The 24,918-nt window shown below is 41.9% G+C and overlaps 1 protein-coding gene across 1 annotated transcript; it reads left to right on the top strand.

Moving 5' to 3' along the window:
• Window positions 1-701: 701 nt before the first annotated feature.
• LOC118400458 (protein hinderin-like) lies at window positions 702-24,373 on the top strand. The gene is made up of 11 exons (XM_035797350.1): window positions 702-841; window positions 2,846-2,881; window positions 2,987-3,258; window positions 3,646-3,746; window positions 6,822-6,937; window positions 17,745-17,878; window positions 18,765-19,405; window positions 19,498-19,584; window positions 19,772-19,887; window positions 19,993-20,113; window positions 23,966-24,373. Exons 1-11 carry the CDS (start codon window positions 787-789, stop codon window positions 24,168-24,170), a joined length of 1,884 nt encoding a protein of 627 aa, XP_035653243.1. The 5' UTR covers window positions 702-786; the 3' UTR covers window positions 24,171-24,373.
• The last annotated feature ends 545 nt before the right edge of the window (window positions 24,374-24,918 follow it).

Raw genomic sequence — 24,918 nt, 5'->3', positions numbered from 1 at the left:
TTTCCAAATCGTGTCCAAGCAATTTAATTTACCGGAGGTTGACTCCAATCAAGTTGTAGAAACATATCAAGGATGATCAATGGAAACAGGATGCACCTGAGCTCAATTTCAGGTCTCTTAGCAGTGTCTGAATACTTATGTAAATAAGGTATCTGTTTTTTTTACAGTGGAGGAGGAGTACCAAAATTGCTGTTCGGTGGCTTCAACACAGCGCCTCCTGAAAGAGGCAGGTTGAAGTGGCCAGAGTCAGAGAAGTGTAGAAGGTGTCGTATGCTGAGTCGTAGATTTGTGCCAGCACAAAGGGATAGGCAAAAGAGTTTGCCTATTTATTATTCAGTTAGGTTGGCTTCTTAGCGTTCATAGCAATGGTTATCAACTGTACTGCAGAAATGGAACATAAATCACAGAAAATATATTTTGTAGTGGCAGCTGCATAGATGTATTTGGGTATACGAGATTTGACTTCAGAAGAGTTACAAGGTGTGTTGAGGGGTGGTGTCCCGTCCTACCAGGCCGTTGGCATCGTGCAGGAGGAGATAGGGTCAAAGTAGTGGAATGGAGTAGTGGGTTTTTAATGACTGTATATGGTGGTGTTTCACTTCTTAGACTACTAGAGGAACAAGACTAATGAAGATAATTTAATGTCTTTCGACCGTGCCTGGCTTTACACTCCAGTACAGTAGGTGGCGGTGTATGCACGTAAAAGTTGAATCCGACCGCCAATCAAATCCCAAAGAAGAAGAACCTTGCAATCCTTGGCATTTTGTGAGTGGCGGTTGATTCAATATGGCTGCGGCAGAAATGGGAAAGAACGACTCAGGATTTTTTTGGATCAATGACAGTATCCTTTTACTTGGTTTCTATCAAAGACAGCCCCCGTATCTTATAGTCAATATTGTCAGTATGTTAATAAAGGTTGGATACGTTTAACTAACAAGCCGGGTGTTGTGTGGTGAATTTGCTAACGAGCTATAAACATTAAATCATGCTAGCTAACTTTAGCAAATCTGGATTTAATTGGCTAGTTTACGTTAGCTCGCTAGTGGTTTCTCACCTGGCTGGAAAACTGATCGGTAGCTGTGATGTGATATACCTTGCCAGAAGATACCGACCCTACCGTTACACTTCTTTAAGATTTGAACTGCATTGAGGTCGGGACGCAATCATTACCGCACGGCAAGCAGTACCAGAGCGCCAAGTCTAGGACCAAATGGCTCCATAACAGCTTTACCTTACCCCCCCATTTGTTTTGTACACTGCTGCTACTTGCTGTTTATTATCTATTCATAGTTACTTCACCCCTACCTACATGTTCAATTTACCTCAACTAACCTGTACTCCCGCACACTGACTCGGTACCGGTGTCCCCTGTATATAGCCCTGTTATTGTTACTTTTTAAATACTTAAAAAAAAAACTTTAGTTTATTTGGTAAATATTTCTTAACTCTTCTTGATCTGCACTGTTGGTTAAGGACTTGTAAGTAAGAATTTCACGTTAAGGTCTACACTTGTTGTATTCGTTGCATATGACAAGTACAGTTATATGGTGCCAGTGCGAAATATGGATAGGAAATGTACCACAATGCAGGGATTGGATTTGCCTGGAACCTTGACATTGAATTGCATTTCTGGCAGAAATTTGTGTTTGAATCAGGAAACTTTCTTGTGATCTCTACAAGCCAAATGTAGAATCAAATGTTTTAACGTACTTTACCAGTTGTCCATGTGTTTGGTCCTTTTGGCATTAGGAATGTGAGAATCTATCCACAAGAAAGTGGATATTTACATCAACTTTTCAAAGTGCTGGTAGTGTGTAGAAGATTTATATCACCTGAAGTGTACACACGACATAAAAATACATGCACAGGAAGAAGCATGCATACTTGTGGAGCTTGTGCACATGTTTACATGGTTCTGAGCATGCTCCAGGTGGTAGAAATATGAATAAGTAATTATACTTTCCTGTGGATCTATTCCAAATTCAAATGCTTATTTCTGCCTGACTTAGAATTCAATGTAAGGATGGGATAGGCCACTGAATTCCACATTTTTGATTTGTACTGCTCCATTGAGAAGATTGAAATATTGCTAGTTTTCCCAGAAAACTAGCAGTATCCACCACAGCCATTTTGGAATGGCAGTGTCAGCCAATCAACTCCTTTGTTGTTCAACACAACGTGCCATTCCATAGTGGCTACTGGTAGCTAGCATAAGGACGAAAAGGGCAGTTTGTCCTGGGAAAACTAGCAGTATTTCAATCTTTTCGATGGAGTAGTGTAGATAAAGGTACAATTTGAAGTACAGTGGCACGTCCCATAACTGCTTTGAGGTACAATTTCCAACCAATATCTCGCGCTTGCTCCAGTGTCTTAATGTAACCATGATTGTGTTCTGAGCTCAGTGTAAACAAGCGTAGCGGTAGGGTCCATTTCCTCTGGTAATGAAGTACCAATGAATGAAGAACCAATTAAATACCTATTCCAATGTTTGTAGTCCGGTGTGGCTTAGTTGGAAGAGCATGGTGCTTGCAACGCCAGGGTTGTGGGTTCGATTTCCTTGGGGGACCAGTATGAGAATGTATGCACTTACTACTTACTGTAAGTTGCTCTGGATAAGAGCAAATGACTAAAATGTTAAAATGTAGCTAAGTTTGCCCAGTTAACTAATTAGGTGTCCGCTTTCTATTTTTGGGAAGTTGGCTAACGTCGGCTAATAAACAAATGCCAGCCACTTTCTGAACCCAGTTCAGTGGCTTGCCTAAGCCAATTACAACATGCTGATTTTTATTGAAGTGAGGGTCTTGTTAGAGACCATCAAATATATTTCCTAATTCAATTCACACAGCATCAGATGAAGACCAACCTGTGGTGTTCATTCCAGGTGAGGACATTAGCACTTGTCAAAAGCATGTGTGAGATAGTTCTGACCACTTTTCCTATTGCTGGCTGCTAATGTTACTGCATTTTCCATGTTTCTGTCACTCAGGAGTGAACAAAGAGGGACACTTTCGGACAGCTTTTAAGTCGGGCTCCTGGTCCAACAGCAGTGAAAGAAAGGTGAAAATGAGGGCCAAATATGGCTGTCAGATCCGAGGAGAGGCTCCTCTGGGATGGGGCAATAAAATGCGAGGCCAGCCTCTTTCCCTGTCCTCTGTCTCTGAGTCCTCCATGGGTAGAGGACAGCTCCAGATCGCACCTGAAGCCACAGTCCCATCCCCCAGCCCAGCCACTCGGCAGCATCTCCTCACCACCTCGCAGGTAGGTTTGCCAAGAGGGACCTCTCCCTTGACCCTAACTGGTTACTAGCTAATAGCCTCTCCAGTCGGAACAGGCCCTTGCAAACATAAAGCCTGGGTACACAGCTATTTCTTAATTCAACAGGGATGTGGATGAATCAAACATTTCTGATTGAAATTGATATTGGCCCTCTTTTCTCAGATGTTCTAAGTTGTTCTAAGTTGATCTCATGCCTGATTAAACAATGCTTGCTAATTTGGACAAACCAGGGAAGATAAAAAAGCAGAAACGGGCTGACATTCAATAGGGTAGTATCACTCAATATACTGCACTGTTTTGCACTCTTTTTTTTCATGATCTAAGGCTTTCTGTTTTATGTGATTCATAAAAAAACTGTCTTTTGCTCAGGCACTCTCTGAGGTGACCCAGGCTAAGAGCAGGGCCTCTCTGAAGGACCTCTGTCCTGAGGATAAACGGCGCATCGCCAACCTCATCCAGGAGCTGGCCAGGTAACTGCTCATTCATCATAAGAGGGATTTTGTGTGTGTGTTTGGCAGGGAGTGGGGGTGTAGAGATATTAGGGCTGTCCACGACTAAAAAAAATCTTGGTCGACCCATAGTCGTCCTGTTCCTTCGACCAATCTATTTGTTGAAATGTTTAAACTTATTTTTCCATATATAAACAGACACACCCTATGTGTTTGAATAAAATCAACTGCATATCTACTGAGCTTGTCTGACACTATTTGATTAAATAATTAACATACAGAAATTACTCAAAAAAGAGATGGTCACTGTTAAAAAAAATACAGCGAGTGCCTGTGTTACTGGTGCATGTTGTCTCGCTCTCCTCCCTACTGTATTGAAAAGGCACCACAGCAAGTGTTTATTGCACTATCCGTGCTGAAGCTACAACGTAATTTCAGCTATTTAGTTTCTTACTTGTTTCTGACTAAAAAGTTGTTCCTGAAATCCCTAATTTGTTTATAAAAAAAATGGCCCTGCTCTCTTTACGTGAAACATGTAAATATCGCATGCATGTGACCAACAGCCTGACCTATAGCCTATCATTATCACATCAATCAATTGGTTATAAGAAACTCCGAACACAGTAACACGTGACAGCAAAATGGATGTGGAGGAAGTAAAAAATACACTTGAAATGGGTGATTGTTTACTGGTTGCTAAGGAGGGAAATCAAATCAAGCTTTATTTATACATCACATTTCAGAAATGGAGTCCAACTCAATGTGCTTTACAGGAAAAATAAAAACAATGAAAATAAAAGCTGAAATATTTACTACACAACAAACATAAGAGGATAAAAAACAAAAGAATGAGACACACTCAATAACTAAAAAGCACTGCAAGGAAAAGCAAAGCTAAAAACGTGTTTTAAAATCTCTTTTAAATATGTCCACAGTTTCGGCCACCTTCAGGTTCTCTGGCAGGCTATTCCAGAGGCTGGGGGCCTAATAATGAAAGGCTGCCTCTGCATGCCTCTTGGTCCTAGGCTTTGATATAATTAAAAGGCCAATGCCAGAGGACATGAGCGACCTACTGGGCATGTCTAAAAACCAACAGAATAATATAAAAATGAATTGTAAAACTCATAGGCAGCCAGTGCAGAGACCTTAAACCGGTGTAATGTGTGCTCTCCATCTGGTCTTGGTCAGTACCCGTGCTGCAGCATTTTGTATGTTTTGCAATTGACCAATGGATTTCTTGGGTAGACCAGACAGGAGAGCATTACAGTAGTCAAGCCTACTTGTAATAAAAGCATGGCTGAGTCTCTCTGCATCAGCCTGAGAGAGAAGCGGCCGTACCTTGGCAATGTTCCTCAGGTGGTAAAAAGCAATTTAGGTCACAGGGGAAGTCAGATCTATGGAAGACATTTGACTTAGTTGTGGAAACTACTGGAGATCAAGAAAAAGGAGGGTATAAGAGCAAGCATTGCGAGAGTATTATGTGTGCCAAACAGTTGCTGTTAGATTACAATATTATTTCTGACCATTTGGAACGGTGTAAACAATACTAAATAAATAAGTGTACCTCAGTCTGTTCTAATGAAATAAATATCTAGTCTTTATTACAGCAGACTAAAAACATTTACTTTGCAGGTTTATTTATTGTTTAAGTTAATTAATGAAAGCTCCCTTTATTTAATTGTATAACAAAAATGCTTGATTGCATTTCAAAGCATGAATGTCTCGTATGCTGTGTGATGGCATGAAGGAATGATTGTTTGATACAGTAGCCTATACAGTATATTGAAATTTAGGCCTTAGTAAGTTACGGTATTAAGACTAGACAGGACACGCTCTTTGGCCTACAGCTCAATGATGGTTATACAAGGCAACTATACAAAGCCGACTAATCATAACGACATTACTTATTATAATGATGTGTATAATAATAATTGTAATAATAACAATAATGAGATCAAGAAAAAGGTGGGTATAGGAGTGAGAGCTGCGTGCATATGTGTGACAAAAAGTGGTGTTAGATTACTATATTTTTTTCTGCGTGATTGGAATAGTGTATACAACACTAAATAAATTCAAAGTAATACCAGTCGGTTGTAACGAAAAACAATTGTAAAGCCTTTATTATAGCAGAGCAAATCTTAAAAACAGCCAAATCTGTGAAATTGCTAAATCAAACTTTTTTTCCGTTGCATGAGGCTTAAGTGCTCACGGAATCAGTAGGCAATTAAACTCTCAAACAGGCAACAGAAGCAAGCCAAGAGTGCAAAGCTCTCATTAAGGCAAAGTGTGGCTACTTTGAAGAATCTCAAATATATAGAATATATTTAGATGTTTTTAACGCTTTTTTGGTTACTACATGATTCCATATGTGTTATTTCATAGTTTTGATGTCTTCACTATTATTCTACAATGTAAAAATAATGAAAAATCCTGGAATGAGTAAGTATGTCCTTTTGACTGATACTGTATATGGATGATTTATAAAACCAGGGACATTTAACAGTTAGGCCATTGATTATTGGCCGAATTAAGGTGGGGTTTCCTCTCCTCAATTTTCTTAGACAATTAGGCTAAGGCAAGGGCTCTTTCCTCTTTTCTGTTGCTGCTGCCTCCGCTGCATTGTTCTCAATCCCACCCATTATTCTGGTTAACTTTGCTATTATGCACAACATAGGGAAGGGCGCCAATTATACGGCGCACTGAAAATTGTTTTAGAACTGTGGACAGAGACCGTATCCACCGCGGGAGAAAGCGCATTTGTTATAATATTAGATGTATTAGTGTTACACCATTATTTTTTACATAATATAACCATGTACAATTTCAGTATCACATGTGTTAGAGTGATGGACTGTGCCATCCCCGTGGTCGCCTCAATGGAGTTGTCCACTGGACAGGCATGAATCAGACAGATGTCTTTTGCACCATGAAAAAAAATATATAATTGCAACTGCTCGACTAAAGAAATTTCAGTCAACCAACAGCATATCGACCACTTGACTAAATGGGATCAGCCCTAAGAAATGTTCTCAAGAATTAAGTTTATTCAGGGGGTACACTGCTATAATCCCTGACCCTCTACCTCTTCTTTCCCAGAGTGAGTGAGGAGAAGGAGGAGTCGGTACAGAGGTTGAAGGATGAACAGGAGAACTTTGAGTGCAAGATTCTACAGCTGGAGCAGCAGAACCAGCTCATTGTACAGGAGAGAGAGAGTATCCTTTTCTCCATGGATGCACACAGACATACAGAGTAGAGGTTGACCGATTAATCGGAATGGACGATTTAATTAGGGCCGATTTCAAGTTCTCATAACAATCGGTAATCTGCATTTTTGGACACCAATTTTGACCGATTGTGGCCGATTACATTGCACTCCACGAGGAGCCTGCGTGACAGGCTTGACTACCTGTTATGCGAGTGCAGCAAGGAGCCAAGGTATGGTGCTAGCTAGCATTAAACTTATCTTATAAAAAACAATCAATCTTAACATAATCACTAGTTAACTACACATGGTTGATGATATTACTAGTTTCTCTAGCTTGTCCTGCGTTGCATATAATCGATGCAGTGCCTGTTAATTTATCATTGAATCACAGCCTACTTCGCCAAACGGGTCATTTAACAAGGGCATTCGTGAAAAAAGCATTGTCGTTGCACCAATGTGTACCTAACCATAAACATCAATGCATTTCTTAAAATCACTACACAAGTATATATTTTTTAAACCTGCATATTTAGTTAATATTGCCTGCTAACATGAATTTATTCTAAGTAGGGAGATTGTCTCACTTCTCTTGCGTTCTGTGCAAGCAGTCAGGGTATATGCAGCAGTTTTGGCCGCCTGGCTCGTTGCGAACTGCGTGAAGAGAATTTCTTCCTAACAAAGGCCGTAATTAATTTGCCAGAATTGTACATAATTATGACATAACATTGATGGTTGTGCAATGTAAGAGCAATATTTAGACTTGGGGATGCCACCCGTTAGATAAAATACGGAATGGTTCCGTATTTCACTGAAAGAATAAACGTCTTGTTTTCGAGATGATAGTTTCCTGATTCGACCATATTAATGACCTAAGGCTCGTATTTCTGTGTGTTATTATGTTATAACTAAGTCTATGATTTGATAGAGCAGTCTGACTGAGCGATGGTAGGCACCAGTAGGCTCGTGAGCATTCATTCAAACAGCACTTTCATGCGTTTTGCCAGCAGCTCTGCTGTTAATGACTTCAAGCCTATCAACTCCCGAGATTAGGCTGGTGTAACCGATGTGAAATGGCTAGCTAGTTATCGGTGTGCGTGCTAATAGCGTTTCAAACGTCACTCGCTCTGAGACTTGGAGTAGTTATTCCCCTTGCTCTGCATGGGTAACTCTGCTTCGAGGGTGGCTGTTGTCGTTGTGTTCCTGGTTCGAGCCCAGGTAGGAGAGAGGACAGGGACGGAAGCTATACTGTTACACTGGCAATACTAAAGTGCCTATAAGAACATCCAATAGTCAAAGGTTAATGAAATACAAATGGTATAGAGAGAAATGGTCCTATAATTCCAATAATAACTACAATCTAAAACGTCTTACCTGGGAATATTGAAGACTCATGTTAAAAGGAACCACCAGCTTTCATATGTTCTGAGCAAGGAACTTAAACGTTAGCTTTTTTACCTGGCACATACTGCACTTTTACTTTCTTCTCCAGCACTTAGTTTTTGCAGTATTTAAACCAAATTGAACATGTTTCATTATTTATTTGAGACTGAATTGATTTTATTGATGTATTATATTAAGTTAAAATAAGTGCTCATTCGGTATTGTTGTAATTATCATTATTACAAATATATATTTTATATATAAAAATCGGCCGATTAATCGGTATCAGCTTTTTTTGGTCCTCCAATTATCGGTATAGGCGTTGAAAAATCATAATCGTCGACCTCTAATACAGAGGGCCTATCTCACTGGCATTGTCTGTGTGAAGTATCCTCAAATCCAGTCTTTGAGGACAACAGTGCGTGCCGGTGTTCTCTTGCCTTCCAAGGTCTGTATCAGTCACTGATTTAAAAGACAGCCATGTGTATTTGCACACACTGCAGCCCAGTCTGCCACAAAATAATTAAAAAGCTATTCCTACCTGTCAGCAGGGGGCAGCATTGTATACAGCTTGATATCTCCACTGCAAACCTCAGTGGTATGACAGATACTCCATGAGCGTTATTACATGCCCATGTACCTCCATTCCCTCCTGCTTTTTCCACGATTTTGAGTCTTGGCCACGTCTTGACATTTTAAAATGACATTTGCCCCATGTCTGAGTTCACTGTGGATTACATTCAGTGTTTGAAACCGTTTCCTTCTCTGACGTTTTATCTTGTGGGACTGTGGCATTTGCTCTTCTCTCATGTCTTGGTATTCTTGTTCTTCTTGATGCACTGAATTCTGTCATACACTACAAGACCAAAGGTATGTGGATCCCTGCTCATCGAACATCTCATTCCAAAATCATGGGCATTAATATGGAGTTGGTCCCCCCTTTCTGCTATAACAGCTGCCCCGTGCTTTGTGCACGGGGGCATTGTCATGCTGAAACAGGAATGGGCCTACCCCAAAATGTTGCCACAAAGTTGGAAGCACAGAATCGTATAGAATGTTATTGTATGCTGTAACATTAAGGTTTCCCTTCACTGGAACTGAGGAGCCTGAGTCCAATGGCGGCGTGCTTTACACCACTCCAGCCGACGCGTGGTGTAAAGCACGCCGACGCGGCTACTCGGCCATGGAAACCCATTTCCTGAAGAACAGTTCTTGTGCTGATGTTGCTTCCAGAGGCATTTGCAACCGTAGACATTTCTGCGTGCTTCAGCACCCTGCGATCCCATTCTGTGAGCTTGTATGATCTACCACTTCGGGGCTAAGCCGTTGCTCCTAGACATTTCCACTTCACAATAACAGCACTTATAGTTGACCAGGGCAGAAATTTGTCAGGGCAGAAATTTGACTTGTTTAGAAAGGTGGCATCCTATGACGGTACCATGTTGAAAGTCACTGAGCTCTTCAGTAATGCCATTATACTGCCAATGTTTGTCTATGGAGATTGCATGGCTGTGTGCTCAATTTTATACACCTGTTACCAACAGGTGTGGCTGAAATGGCTGAATCCACTAATTTGAAAGGTTGTCCACATACTTTCGTTTCTTACCTTTTTATGACCAGTTACAGCACCACCAGTTGATTCTAAGCGAGCTAACACTGTCAGGCTCAGTCTCTTGGCCTGACCTGGCAACTTTTCTATAATTCCAACAGCATCCCATAATTACCCTGTTTCCTCTACTTTTGCACCCCCCACCCTCCTTGATGTCCTCTTTAATGATTCCACTCAGGTCAAACCGACTTGGTGAGAACCGTCAATTTAGGGGGAAAACGCTGCGAAATATGAAAAGTAATCGCCTGTTGGTAAATTGCACAATTGGCAGCAGAGCTGGGAAATTAGAAAAGCACAACTCAATTAAAGGCACTTTGACTGGGAGACCTGGCATTTACACAAAACTTCTAAACTCCATTAAAAACAAATTTGAGGGGGGAAAACCCTTTGATTAAAGCACCCCGAGGGGATAACCGGTCTTTAACGCACACACGGAGTCGTAAAGAGTTCTGAGACGTAGGGTTCCAGATGGATCTTTTAAAGGTTAAGGAGACACCAAAGGCAAACAGACGAGGGGAAGACTTGTAAAGTCTAATTCCATGACAGTCTTATCTACCAGAGTCAGGTTATCAAGGGGAGGATGTGTATATCTCTCCTATCTAAAGACCCACAATGAGAGATGAGTGAAAGCATATTTGTTGAAATGTTGTTTGTCAGGACCATTTTGGAGCTCAAGTGTTGAATAAAATGTAAGATTTGAATAAGCTTGTAGTTGGTTATTTCTCCTTGGCATGATGTCTTGGAGAGGTAAAAAGGATAGATATCAATTCTGAGTTTGTGCTTCACAAATCACATACTACTTTTTAATCAATTACCTTACTATTCTGTCAGTGGCTGTGGTTGAAATAAGTGTCTCTACCCTCCTCCCTTAGGCAATGGTTAAAGGGCTAAACTTAGAATTTTCTTTGTCACATAATTTTTGTTAGACATTTACATTTACATTTAAGTCATTTAGCAGACGCTCTTATCCAGAGCGACTTTTAATACCATCAATAGACAGAGTAAACCTTAAGCTATAGTGATTGTTAGCAAGTATATTTATTGGTATTTGGTTGGGTTGATTGTAAACTGGTTTATTTGTATTGGCTATAAGGCAGTTATGCTAACTGTACACTTTCATCAATTAACCATCACCGTGACTTAACACACACCCAGTCGATTTTGCACAGTGCAAAAATGGCCGGCTTTGAAAATATTCCTCTCCTGTGCACATTTATTCCACCTAGAGGTGGATTTCATTTGGGCGTGGCCTGACAGGGCGAATGAATAATTTTGACAGACTCTGTCTGAAGCCTTCGAAAGCAAAGTCTTGATTTTGTATATTTTTGGATTGAGTGGCAGAAGAAGCGGTTGCTACCGCTTTGATTGAAGAGGGTGGGCATTCGGATTGGCTCATGCCCAAGACTCAGAAGAGTTTTCACTGTTTTCAGCATTGGAATAGAACCTTATCAATTGCGCTCTAGTCGTCTTAGATTACCAGGCCTTGAAAGGCGAGGCTGCGTCTGCCCAACAATGTTTTTAAAGTAGGTGTGTTGTTTACACTCTCAGAACATCCACATCCTATAATCGGCATAGGTATTGTTTGTGGTTGCAATGACTGTTGGTTGGAGCATGATGCTTGCAATACCAGATTTGTGTGGGTTGACTCTGACATGTACTAGATTCCTTTGAATAAAAGTGTTACCCCAGAGGACATTATATTACCTATATGAATCGGTTGACATGGGAATTGAAACAAATGTTTGGCCGGTTCTGTCGAGTTTTGATAGCCATGTGTCATAAAAAAACTTCAGTTGTCATGACTCCCTATGATTGCTATGACATAACGTCAGTGGAAAAACAGCCTTATGCAGACAGACGGTTCAGGTGTTACTTACCGGTAGAGTGTATGAAAGAAGCTTTGGAGCATTTGTCGACAGGGCATTCACTTTCATTCCACTTCATCTGAAGTCTTTCTCTTGCTCTACTCCATTTCATTTCCCAGGCTTGATTGAACTCCTCCGACACCAGAGTGTTTTCTCCTAGCGTATCCTTCCACAGACTGTTACTTCAATATGGCTTCACTTTGAAACTTTCATTTGCTGTTAAATCAGGGACTTTTAAAGGTGATGTGTTGAGAAACTCATCAGCCAGGGGCGATGGCCCACCCATAAAAATATATGGCCTGGAGCAGGGAGGTTTATGGGTAGTAGTTGGTTGGTAGGAGTGCGTTTGAGACTGTGTACCCGTCTTTGTGGGTGACTACAGGTGAGGATTTGGTAGTGTGTTTCATTGCTAGGTTCATTGCAAATTCTCTGTGTGGGGGTTTGCATATACAGCTCTGGAAAAAATGAAGAGACCACTGCAAAATGATCCGTTTCTTTGGTTTTACTATTTATAGGTGTGTTTAGGTAAAATGAAAATGTTTGTTTTATTCTATAAATTACTGACAACATTTCCCCAAAATGTCAAATAAAATGTTCTCATTTAGAGCATTTATTTGCAGAAAATGACAACTGGTCAAAATAACAAAAAATATACAGTGTTGTCAGACCTCGAATAAAATGAATTTTAAACAACACAATACTAATGTTTTAACGGAAGAGTTCAGAAATCAATATTTGGTCTAATAACCCTGATTTTCAATCACAGCTTTCATGCGTCTTGGCATGCTCTCCACCAACCTTTCACATTGATGTTGGGTGACTTTATGCCACCCCTGGCACAAACATTCAAGCAACTCGGCTTTATATGATGGCTTGTGATCATCCATCTTCCTCTTGATCACATTCCAGAGGTTTTCAATGGGGTTCAGGTCTGGAGATTGGGCTGGCCATGACAGGGTCTTGATCTGGTGGTCCTCCATCCACATCTTGATTGACCTGGCTGTGTGGTATGGAGAATTGTCCTGCTGGAAAAAACAATCCTCAGGGTTGGGGAACATTGTCAGAGCATATGGAAGAACGGTTTCTTCCAGGACAACCTTGATTCATGCGTTCTTCACAAAGACAAATCTGCCCAATTCCACCCTTGCTGAAGCACCCCCAGATCATCACCGATCCTCCACCATATTTCACAGTGGGTGCGAGACCTGGAGAGGCCTACATGCCTCTTCTTCTTATTGGTGTCCTTTAGTAGTGGTTTCTTTGCAGTAATTCAACCACGAAGGCCTGATTCACGCAGTCTCCTCTGAATTGTTGATGTCTGTTACTTGAACTCTGTGAAGCATTTATTTGTGCTGCAATTTCTGAGTCTGGTAACTCTAATGAACAAAAAAAAAACAAATCTTATCCTCTGGGTCTTCCTTTTCTGTGGTGGTCCTCATGAGATCCAGTTTCGTCATAGCGCTTGATGTTTTTTGCGACTGTAATTGAAGAAACTTTAAAAGATTAATTTTCCGGATTGACTGACCTTCATGTCTGAAAGTAATGGACTGTCTTTTCTCTTTGCTTATATGAGCTGTTCTTGCCATAATATGGACGGTCTTTTACCAAATCGGGCTATCTTCTGTATAGCAACTGTACCTTGTCACAACACAACTGATAGGCTCAAAGCATTAAGAAGGAAAGAAATTCCACAAAATAACTATTAACAAGGCACACCTGTTCATCGAAATGCATTCCAGGTGACTAAATGGCAATAGTGTGCAAAGCTGTCAAGGCAATTTTATTTTTTAATATATACCCTTATTTAACCAGGTAAGTTGACTGAGAACACATTCTCATTTACAGCAATGACCTGGGGAATACTTACAGTGGAGAGGTGATGAATGAGCCAATTGTACGCTGGGGATGATTAGGTGATCGTGATGGTATTTAGCCAGGACTCTGGGGTTAACACCCCTACTCTTACGATAAGTGCCATGGGATCTTTAGTGACCACAGAGAGTCAATACACCCTGGGGGTGGCTACTTTGAAGATTCTCAAATATAAAATATACTTTTTTGGTTCATACATGATTCCATATGTGTTATTTCATAGTTTTGATGTCTTCACTATTATTGTACAATGTAGAACAATAAAGGAGAAATGTGGAATGAGTAGGTGTGTCCAAACTTTTGACTAGAGAGAGAGATCATTAGGAAAGTATTCAGAACCTTTGACTTTTGACATTTTTTAAACTTTACAGCTATATTCTAAAAATGATTACATTTAAAACATTTTCCTCATCAATCTACACACAGTGACAAAGCAAAAACAGGTTGTTAGAAATGTTTGCAAATGTAACAGGACATCCACCATAAGTACACAGCCAAGACAACGCAGGAGTAGTTTCGGCACAAGTCTCAATGTCCTTGAGTGGCCTAGCTAGAGCCCGGACTTGAACCCGATCGGACGTCTCTGGAGAGACCTGAAAATAGCTTTGCAGTGATGCTCCCCATCCAACCTGACAGAGCTTGAGATGATCTGAAGAGAAGAATGGGAGAAACTACCCAAATACAGGTGTGCCAAACTTGTAGCGTCATACTCAAGAAGAATTGAGGCTGTATCCTCCAGACGTGACATCCCACAGCATGATGCTGTCACCATCATGCCAGGTTTCCTCCAGACGTGACGCTTGGCATACAGGCCAAAGAGTTCAATCTTGTTTTCATCAGACCAGAGAATCTTGTTTCTTGTGGTCTGAGAGTCCTTTAAGTGCCTTTTGACAAACTCCAAGCGGGCTGTTATGCTGTTTACTGAGGAATGTCTTCTGTCTTGCCACTCTACCATAAATGCCTGATTGGTAAAGTGCTGCAGAGATGATTTGTCTTTCTGGAAGGTTCTCCCATCTCCACAGAGGAATTCTGGAGCTCTGTCAGAGTCACCATTGGGTTCTTGGTCACCTCCCTTCTTCCCCTATTGCTCAGTTTGGCCAGGCAACTAGCTCTAGGAAGAGTCTTGGTGGTTCCAAACTTCTTCCATTTAAGAATGAGGAAGGACACTTTGTTCTTAGGGACTTTCAATGCCAGAAATATTTTGGTACCCTTTCCCAGATCTATGCCTTAACACGATCCTGTCTCGGAGCTCTCCTTTGACCTCATGACTTGGTTTTTGCTTTGACATGCACTGTCAACTGTGGGACCACTTAGACAGGTGTGTGCCTTTTCAAATAATGTTCAATCAATTGAATTTACCACAGGTAGGATGAAAAGGATGATCAATGGAAACAGGATGCACCTGAGCTCAATTTTGAGTCTAATTTCAAAGGTAAATAATGCATTTATGTGTTTGATTTTTCATAAATATTCAAAAATGTCTAAAAACATGTTTTCACTTTGTCATTTGTCGTTGTTTAAATTGATTATATTTATTTAATACATTTTAGAATACGGCTGTAACGTAAAAACAAATGTGGTAAAAGGAAGGGGTCTGAATACTTTCCGAATGCGCTGTATACGGATGATTTATAAAGCCAGGCACATTAACAATTAGGCTATTGTTTATAGTCCTTATTAAGTGGGGATTTCCTCTCTCCTCACTTTTCTTAGACAATTAAGGCAAGGGCTGTTTTCTGTTCTCCTAACTCCGCTGCTGCCTCCGTTGCATTGTTCTTAACACCAATATGTTGGTTAACTTTGCGATTATGCACATACAACATGGTCTAGGGAAAGGCGCCAATTCAACAGTGCCCAAATGTTTCAGAACTGTGGACAGTGACCACTATCCAACGCAGGAGAAAGTACATTTTATGTAAAAAAAATATATATATATACTGTGGGGCAAAAAAGTATTTAGTCAGCCACCAATTGTGCAAGTTCTCCCACTTAAAAAGATGAGAGGCCTGTAATTTTCATCATAGGTACACTTCAACTATGACAAAATGAGAAAGAAAATCACATTGTAGGATTTTGAATGAATTTATTTGCAAATTATGGTGGAAAATAAGTATTTGGTCATCTACAAACAAGCAAGATTTCTGGCTCTCACAGACCTGTAACTACTTCTTTAAGAGGCTCCTCTGTCCTCCACTTGTTACCTGTATTAATGGCACCGGTTTGAACTTGTTATCAGTATAAAAGACACCTGTCCACAACCTCACAGTCACACTCCAAACTCCACCATGGCCAAGACCAAAGAGCTGTCAAAGGACACCAGAAACAAAATTGTAGACCTGCACCAGGCTGGGAAGACTGAATCTGCAATAGGTAAGCAGCTTGGTTTGAAGAAATCAACTGTGGGAGCAATTATTAGGAAATGGAAGACATACAAGACCACTGATAATCTCCCTCGATCTGGGGCTCCATGCAAGATCTCACCCAGTGGGGTCAAAATGATCACAAGAACGGTGAGCAAAAATCCCAGAACCACACGGGGGGACCTAATGAATGATCCTTATAGAGCTGGGACCAAAGTAACAAAGCCTACCATCAGTAACACACTCCGCCGCCAGGGACTCCAGCCAGGGTCTCCAATCCTGCAGTGCCAGACGTGTCCCCCTGCTTAAGCCAGTACATGTCCAGGCCCGTCTGAAGTTTGCTAGAAAGCATTTGGATGATCCAGAAGAAGATTGGGAGAATGTCATATGGTCAGATGAAACCAAAATATAACTTTTTGGTAAAAACTCAACTCGTCGTGTTTGGAGGACAAAGAATGCTGAGTTGCATCCAAAGAACACCATACCTACTGTGAAGCATGGGGGTGGAAACATCATGCTTTGCGGCTGTTTTTCTGCAAAGGGACCAGGACGACTGATCCGTGTAAAGGAAAGAATGAATGGGGCCATGTATCGTGAGATTTTGAGTGAAAACCTCCTTCCATCAGCAAGGGCATTGAAGATGAAACGTGGCTGGGTCTTTCAGCATGACAATGATTCCAAACACACCGCCCGGTCAACGGAGTGGCTTCGTAAAAAGCATTTCAAGGTCCTGGAGTGGCCTAGCCAGTCTCCAGATCTCAACCCAATAGAAAATCTTTGGAGGGAGTTGAAAGTCCGTGTTGCCCCAAAACATCACTGCTCTAGAGGATATCTGCATGGAGGAATGGGCCAAAATACCAGCAACAGTGTGTGAAAACCTTGTGAAGACTTACAGAAAACATTTGACCTCTGTCATTGCCAACAAAGGGTATATAACAAAGTATTGAGATAAACTTTTGTTATTGACCAAATACTTATTTTCCACCACAATTTGCAAATAAATTCATTAAAAATAATACAATGTGATTTTCTGGATTTTTCCCCCTCATTTTGTCTGTCATAGTTGAAGTGTACCTATGATGAAAATTACAGGCCTCTCATCTTTTTAAGTAGGAGAACTTGCACAATTGGTGGCTGACTAAATACTTTTTTGCCCCACTGTAAATAAAAAAGTGTTTGTGTTGCACCATTGTTCAAACATAATAAAACCATATACAATTTCTGTAGTAAATGTCTTAGACTGATGGACTGTGCCACCCCCATAGCCTCCACAATGGATCAGTCCACTCAGACAGGCACGAATCCGACAGGTGTCGTGTACACCATGACCAACAGCCTATCCCTCATGCCCAGCAGTGGTTCTGCACCAGATGAGCTGTGTCCTGCCTTCTGCAGCGTGGCGCCAGTCAGGTGCCAGTTCTATGTCTGGCATTCGGCCTTGCACTCAGATCTGGCATCACGGCCCAGCTCTGCTCAGCCTGGGCCGACCCAGATGGAGAAGTCTATAAAGCCCCTCAACTTTTTATCATGCTCTTTTCAGTTTGTCCTTTTCAACTTTTTGAGGTAACGCACTGTTCTGTTTACTTTCCTGGCCTAATGAAGGCGTGGTGGTTGGAGATGTCCTTTTGGGGTTATATTTGATGTCTTCAAAATGTCAATTGAAATGTATCCCAAAAAAGGGAATAAAGTCAAGAATATTACCCTTAACCCCAGCCCCCTATTGCCCAGGCCTACAGCAGCAGTACCGGGAGTGCCAGGAGCTGCTGGGGCTCTACCAGCAGTACCTCTCTCAACAGCAGGAGAAACTCAACCAGTCTATCGCCCAGCTCAGCCACTCCCGCAGCTCCAACTCCCACAGAAAGGTACTCACTCTGTGTGTGTCTGTACGAGTGTGCGTAGTAAGAGTGTGTGATACAGACGTGTGTCTGAGAGAGATGGCGAGTGGTGCGTGTCTGTGTGTATAATCTTCCCCGGTGCTCCAAGCTACCGCCACTGTTCACCATCAATCACAATGCTGCCAACTGGGAGAGAGACTCACACACACATTTTATTTTTAAAGGACCCTTACTTGGACCTAGACAGCATGTCAGATATCACAATAGTAAAAAAAAAATCACTACATTATGACCACATACAGTAAGTAGCAGAACTCTGGTTGCTTTTCTCAAGGTAACCATTTAGAGACATCTTCCTGGGTCCCCCTGCTCTGAGGATAGATCACTTTGTCGTCCTCCGTGTCCTACAGTGGGACTGAGTAATGTGTTTGCATGCTCTGTGACCTCACATTGAATTAGTCACTCTCTTGTCTTGCTGAAGGTGGGCTTTACCTTACTTTGTGTTTATCTCTCTCGCTTCATTGACCTTGGTTTCCCTGTGCTCGGCACTTTCATGAGAATCTCAGTCTTGCCCAAACCCAAATCTTAGTTCTGCATTGTATTGGTGTCGGGTCCATCTTGGCTTAACCACTGCTTTCTCACAGAAAAGTTAAAAAGGGTGAAGGGAAGGAGTGACTATCAGAGTGAGGTAACTAACTGCAAAATTGACCTCTTGCTCTTACCACTTATACACTTGTGGAGATTGGAGACAAACACATGACACATTTCAGATTTTATTGATGCCCACATAGAGCTTACTATAGGCTGAAATGTAGTACAGGTGCACAACATTAAATAGTAACATTGAATAATATATTTACAATAGATAAAAAAGAAGGGTATATTTGACTAGGTGGCTCTCTTGTCTCCACAGGCCCCCAGCAGTGAGGTATGCTCCACCAAGCCTAGCAGGGCAGAGATAGCCACAGCCTGGGATGGCTCCTACCTGGGCCTGCCCACTCCTGGAGGAACAGGGACAAACGGAGGAGGAAGAGAGAGAAGTGGCAGGGAAAGAGTCCCATACCTCAGTCCCGCCTCTCTCTCAGACGACCTCCACTCAGCCACCTCCCCTCCCTACTCCTCCTCTAGCAACCAATCCCAGGGACCAATCAAATGCCAGGGTTTCCGAGGAGTAGGAGCCCGTAGCAGACGGGAACATCTGGTCAATGGGGGGTTTCCCCATAGGGGGGCCACAGAAGACCCTCGACTGGGCAACACCAGCCCACGGCTCCACAACAATTCTGGTGAACCACCCGAAGACAGCAGACGTCTACCTGGACCCCGGAGGTTACTACTTGAAGGGGACCCAGCATGGCAGGGAGCAGGGTCAGAGAGGGACCTAACCGCTCCCCTCCTGGGCCGGGAGGACTGGGAGGAGAGGAGGCACCAGCTGCTCCTGCAGAAGCTGCAGCTGGAGGTGGAGAGGGAGCGGCTGCAGGCGCGGCTGGCGCAGCAGGAGGAGAGGCTGATCAGACAGAACCAGCAGCTCCTCCACACACGCCTCGATTACAGCAGGTATTGAATTTAATTATATTTTAGAAAAATGATACATCTAACAATATATGCACAATAATTGGGGCATGTACTTCATTTTGTCTCTCTTGCAGGTTCCAGCAAGCCACTGCAGCTGAACTCGGCCACTCCATGTCCAGAAACGGAACTGATCCTTTACCCAATGAACATGTGTTACTCAGGTAAAATCATGGAACTCACTCACTCACTCACTCACTCACTCACTCACTCACTCACTCACTCACTCACTCACTCACTCACTCACTCACTCACTCACTCACTCACTCACTCACTCACTCACTGTATCTAGTAATCTAGCCTTCAGCTTACCACGCAGTTGAATGTGAGCTTGACTGTGTGTGTCTGCAGTGAAATGAGAGGGTGTGACGATGCAGAGAACTTGGGTGAGACAGCAGAACAAGAAGCTCCTCCACTCAAAGACCATACTGCACACATCCCCCTGCAAAACTCCATACATTTACCTGGTAGGTTGTGTGTGTGTATACACGGGTCGCCAGTTCTCCATCCCTGGCATATCGTCTCCGTCATTAGGGTTTTGAAGTCCATTTGTTGTTGTCCTCCATCTGCAGAGCCCTGTCATAACAATTCCAGGAGGGATAGGGCCACCTCTCTTGTGGTGTCCCATAGCAGACTCGAAGCCACCCCAGCACCAGTGATGCCTCCCGCGCTACATAGGACTCCCGATGCAAGGTAAGCCACATTGGATCCCGGTGTCCCAATCAAAACACTGTTACATCCCATATACCACCGCTTTTTCCACTGTACTGCACCGCAACACCACATCATAATCAGCACTCTCAAGGTCAAAATAAAGTGTGTTGTCCAAAAAGTAGTTTATGATGACATTGTTATTATTGTCAAATTTTGTGTACGCACATCCAGTAAGTTGCAGGTGCTGGGTACAAAAAGTAAACACAAAATAGAGAATAGTTCCCTGATGGAATAGAGAATAGTTCTCTCATATGTGTATATTATTACAATCTATTATTAACACACACTATGAGCACTAAATAAACAGAGCATCTTTAAAAGCAGTTCTATATTTTCAACAGCATTTCATAGTGCATTTTTTACCCACTTACCCACTCTGGAAACATTTAGATTAGAAATACACAAACCAGACTATTTTTATGAACAGAGCACGGGGGAAATGCAATTCAATATATCGGTGCACGGGTAAGGAAACAAAATACAGGTTAGAAAAAGGAAAGGAAGGAAGGAAAGGGGAGCAGGCGCCTGAGGCAGGCCTGGCCGGCACTGGTCCTTAGTGTTTGATGGGCTAAATTAAGCTTTCTCCCAGGCTAGCGGCGAGGCTGACAGGAGCCAAGCTGCGTTCCATTAGTCGGTCTAGCTGGGACCCAGCAGCAGGTAATTGAACAGACTTCTGTGGGGATGCACTGTCCCTCTTTCTCTAGCTCTCTCGCAATAATGAGAGGGGAGAGAGAAGAAGGAGAGACCGAGAGCGCAGAGAGGAATGAATCACTAGCGTGAGACACACTCTATAAAAAGGGAATGAAATTCATTATTATCCCCCCCCCTCCCCACACTTTTTGTTGAAAGGTAATTAATGTGACAATGTGTGTCTGAGTGTACACTTCTAGTTAGCAGAGAATGCTGTGGACAAATGTTTATTAGCATGTCATTTTTAAGGAAAGGGATTATGTTTCTTACTTTTTTCCTTTTTTACTTCTGGCAAGTGTATTTTTGTCTTTTCATATGAAATGTTCTTCAAGTGTGAACTCCAAATTTCCTTCTACTGGTCCATAGCCTAGCCAACATGAAACAGAAAGACAGCTTGTCTCTGACTCAGCCAGAAGGACAGCTCTTCACAATGTTCTGAATCATAAACAATGCAGTATGGTTCAAGTAACCACCACCACCATGCCAATCGAACAGTGTAAACTCAAGCAGATGGCCATTAAAACCACAAAGGGAAATAATGGATACAGATCATAATAACAGTGAACTTTGAAGGCATTTCAATTGGGTCCTTCTGAGAGGTTTGCTCTTAACAATGACCTCATTTATCATTGTTAAAGCGCTGTATTCACCATTCAATAATTTAATTATTATGTGCTTGATCCAATGTTAAACTGTTAACTTTAAACAAAACAAAAATTTTTGCTGAGGTCAGTGCAAGACATCCAAGATTGTCTTGCACATTTCACACTCTTATGTTCAAAAACCAACAGATGTCTGTCGTGGATAATTTATCGAAGCCAACTAAATGGGAGCAACAGACAGTTCTGGTCTCCTAAACCCCTCCAACCAGCATAGTAGCAAAGAGTTGATTTGTAATCTTCCAACAAACCGACTGTAATCAGTCAGATTAGACTAGCGCATCTCCTCTGCCTGCTCTGCTCTTAACTGCCCTTTCATCCAGACAACAACAAACCCCAGTGATGCAGAGCTGCTTAGGCTAACAAGCACCGGAGAATGCTAGCTTATGTATGGACAGATAAATATTTTGTAGTCCGCAGTCTGGAAGCAGCTTACTGCATTATTCAGATAAAAATCTGATTTTTTGTGTGTGGAGGGAATCAATGAAGTGAGTCATTTTAAGGGTTGTTGTTTTACAGGGAAGGGAGGTTGGCGAGGGTCGTCCTGACACTGTTGATTTTTGCAGATGTTATGAGACTGATGGGTAAGCCCTACGATGCCCATGTGTCCCCCAACAAACCCGAAAAACCATTAAGTCTTAACTAATAGTCTTAAGTCTTAACTAATAGAATGTTAAGGTGCAAATCGTTAAATGGGACTGGGGGTTAATCCCCGGCCTCCTGTGTTAGTTAGTAAAGAGTTCCATTGCACCCTACTGCTCCTCCCGCCTCCCCCTTCGACTCACCTAGCCTGCTTGCTATTGAATGGCAGGGTATTGACATCCGGTATGTACCTGCCTGCCATCATAGGATTTTTAGATTACTGTTTGGACTGAAAATGAAAGGGGGCGCTGGGCAAGATGGCCATCTATAATGAGAGAAGAGCGAAACAACTGGGAGGGAATGAGAAGTGGATAGACAAATTGCAGTTCTGCGAGAGCCAAGTTAAAACTTTCATAGTAACCCAAGAAAGTATAGATGTCTGGTGAATTTAGCCGCCAGTCTGATGTGCAGGGTAGCAACATTTTTGAATAGTCATTGTCTAATGCAACTATTATGTTTGTCATTGTGACTTCTCTGTGTGAATACACAGAGAGTAGTGAAGCAGAATCGTAAAGGGCTCCCTTGAGTTATATTAATACCCGTAGGCCGTTCGCTATTGAACGTTGCGTAAAACAACGAAGGCCTTTGGTACACACGGCTCCTCCAAACCATTAGAATTCTCACCATTCGGCCAATCCCCTTGCCGAAACTGTACCCCCCCAACCCCTTCCTCTTGTTATAGATTGTGACCACCGGTAAGTGATGCATTATTCATTACAGCGATGTCATCCGTTGATGGATTGCTGTTTGAGAGCCCTGTCCATTAAATAAATCTACAAATATAAATGCTAATTCTCACATTTCAAGAGGGAGCCCAGACAAAGTTTCTCTCTCTCCCACTCGTTCTCTATCTCTCTCTCACACACACACACACACACACTGTCATTCCTCTCCCCACTAACTGCTATTGACAGGCAGAAGGAGACCAAATGAAGAAGACAGATTTACTTACTTTAGCTTCAATCATGTTTATTTCCCAGTGGGTATTATCCCCTATAGGTGTCCCCTCTGTTTTCTCTCTCCACACTCACAGATTCATTCAATGTACTGTACATAGATTTTCTAAATAATTTGATGGAAAACTACAGTGATCATTCTTTCTGCACCAATTAAAGCCATGAAGTTAAAATACAGAAAATAGAACTAGAAATATTATGTAAACAAATACAAATATAGACTGACCGCACATGCCAACTGTCGGCCAGATGCAAATCGATGCTGCTTAAAACGAGCAGAGAATTATGTTAGCGTGCTTTAAGAATTCATGTTTTCTATCTGGTATGCACTCGTCCAACTGTGTACATACTGAATAATTTATCAAGCAGCCATACTGAAGGATGGAATCTTTATTAGCTTAATCTTTCACTTTGGTTTATTTATTTCTGCCCTCATTCTTATTCTGGTAGAGAATGCACCCGTGCGCCCTCGCTCGACTCTTTCTGTTGCACCTGTAACATCTCATGCCCTTTTGCTTGTCGACCCCAGGGCTTTAGACTTTTAACGCTGGTTGTGTTAGGCATCAATGGACACTACAAAACAGAAACATTTTATTTACAGTTCATCCGTATATATCCTTTCATATCTTCTGTATGCTAACAAATACGAGGTGCACTACACATTTGCAATACAAGCTTTGTGCCACAGACATGCTTTGGCCTCGTGCCTTCTTGTCTAATTCCTGTTAAGCAATAGGATAACATGAATGCTGGAGAGTTTTAATTTTAAGAAAGGACAATATTACAAAGGCAATATTGCAATTATGTTAGCAAGAAGACTTACCATAGTTATCAAATACGTTTTCATTCATTGATTCCTCTCTTCATCTGTGTTTTTGCTCTAGGTTGGACTCCTCCTTGATTGAGTTGTTGGAGGTCTTCAGTCCCATCTCTGTGCCCAAGCGAGGCAACCCTCCCCGACGCCCGCCCACCCTCAGTGCCCCCAAACCAGCCCACCAAGCTCTGCTCTCCCGTCCTGGCCCCTACCGGACCCCCCAGCAGGACCTGGAGGAGAGCCAGATACTGGAAGAAATCTTCTTCATTTGCTGAGGGGGTGGGGGATCCGGGGGTAGGTACCCTGAGAAAAATATGAAAATTGAAATCAATCTTAATAATTAAAATCAAGATCAGTGCCTTCTGTTTGTCTTACAGTATGAAGTTCCAAAACAATCATGATTTTGTTCATTATACTATTTTGTGTTTGTAATGCAATACTTTTTTAATATTTAATATAAATAAACTGTAATTTAATATCTTTGTGTAGTGCTCCCCACATGTAGTGACATGGTCACCCACAAAGTAGCTAAATGCGCTATAATTCTACTCTACTTCTTTTAACTTCAACATAAATGGTAAATTGTTTGTAAAACTTCTGTGTGCTCCACTGACCACATTGGTCACATTATCTCAGAGATGGACACATTAGGAAACTGAAGTATTATTAGAACTGGGTCATATTCATTAGGGCAAACCGTAGCAAAACATTTTTATTTTATTTTTTTAAGTCTTACGTGACCCTGTTCAAGTCCCTTTTAGAATATGCAGTAAGTTTGAGTCAAGACACAGGTGTATTCTAGACTGTGCTTTATTATTGAGCTAAGCTGAGACGCATCATTCATTAAAATTACAAAAGAGTCCAGGGACCAGAGAAGAGATGAGGGCGGGAGCCTAAAGCGCATTAATCAATGAGAAGCCTACCTCATCAGACATGGCAAAGCTCAACACGTAACATTCAATTCCCCATCCCCTTCATGTGCTGAAATTGTCTTCAGAATACCTTTGAATCCATTGAAGAAGT

The sequence above is a fragment of the Oncorhynchus keta genome, chromosome 21 (assembly GCF_023373465.1).
Source record: "Oncorhynchus keta strain PuntledgeMale-10-30-2019 chromosome 21, Oket_V2, whole genome shotgun sequence".
NCBI classification, from domain to species: domain Eukaryota; kingdom Metazoa; phylum Chordata; class Actinopteri; order Salmoniformes; family Salmonidae; genus Oncorhynchus; species Oncorhynchus keta.
Note: the sequence above shows the minus strand (reverse complement) of the source record. Positions and strands in the feature narration are given on the sequence as shown.

Bases quoted from the DNA above. Each gene is read 5' to 3' on its own strand.
- LOC118400458 (XM_035797350.1), top strand. From the start codon at position 787: ATGGCTGCGGCAGAAATGGGAAAGAACGACTCAGGATTTTTTTGGATC. The intron at 19,406-19,497 runs GTATTGAATTTA...TCTCTCTTGCAG, and splicing joins ACACGCCTCGATTACAGCAG to GTTCCAGCAAGCCACTGCAG. The intron at 19,585-19,771 runs GTAAAATCATGG...GTGTGTCTGCAG, and splicing joins AATGAACATGTGTTACTCAG to TGAAATGAGAGGGTGTGACG.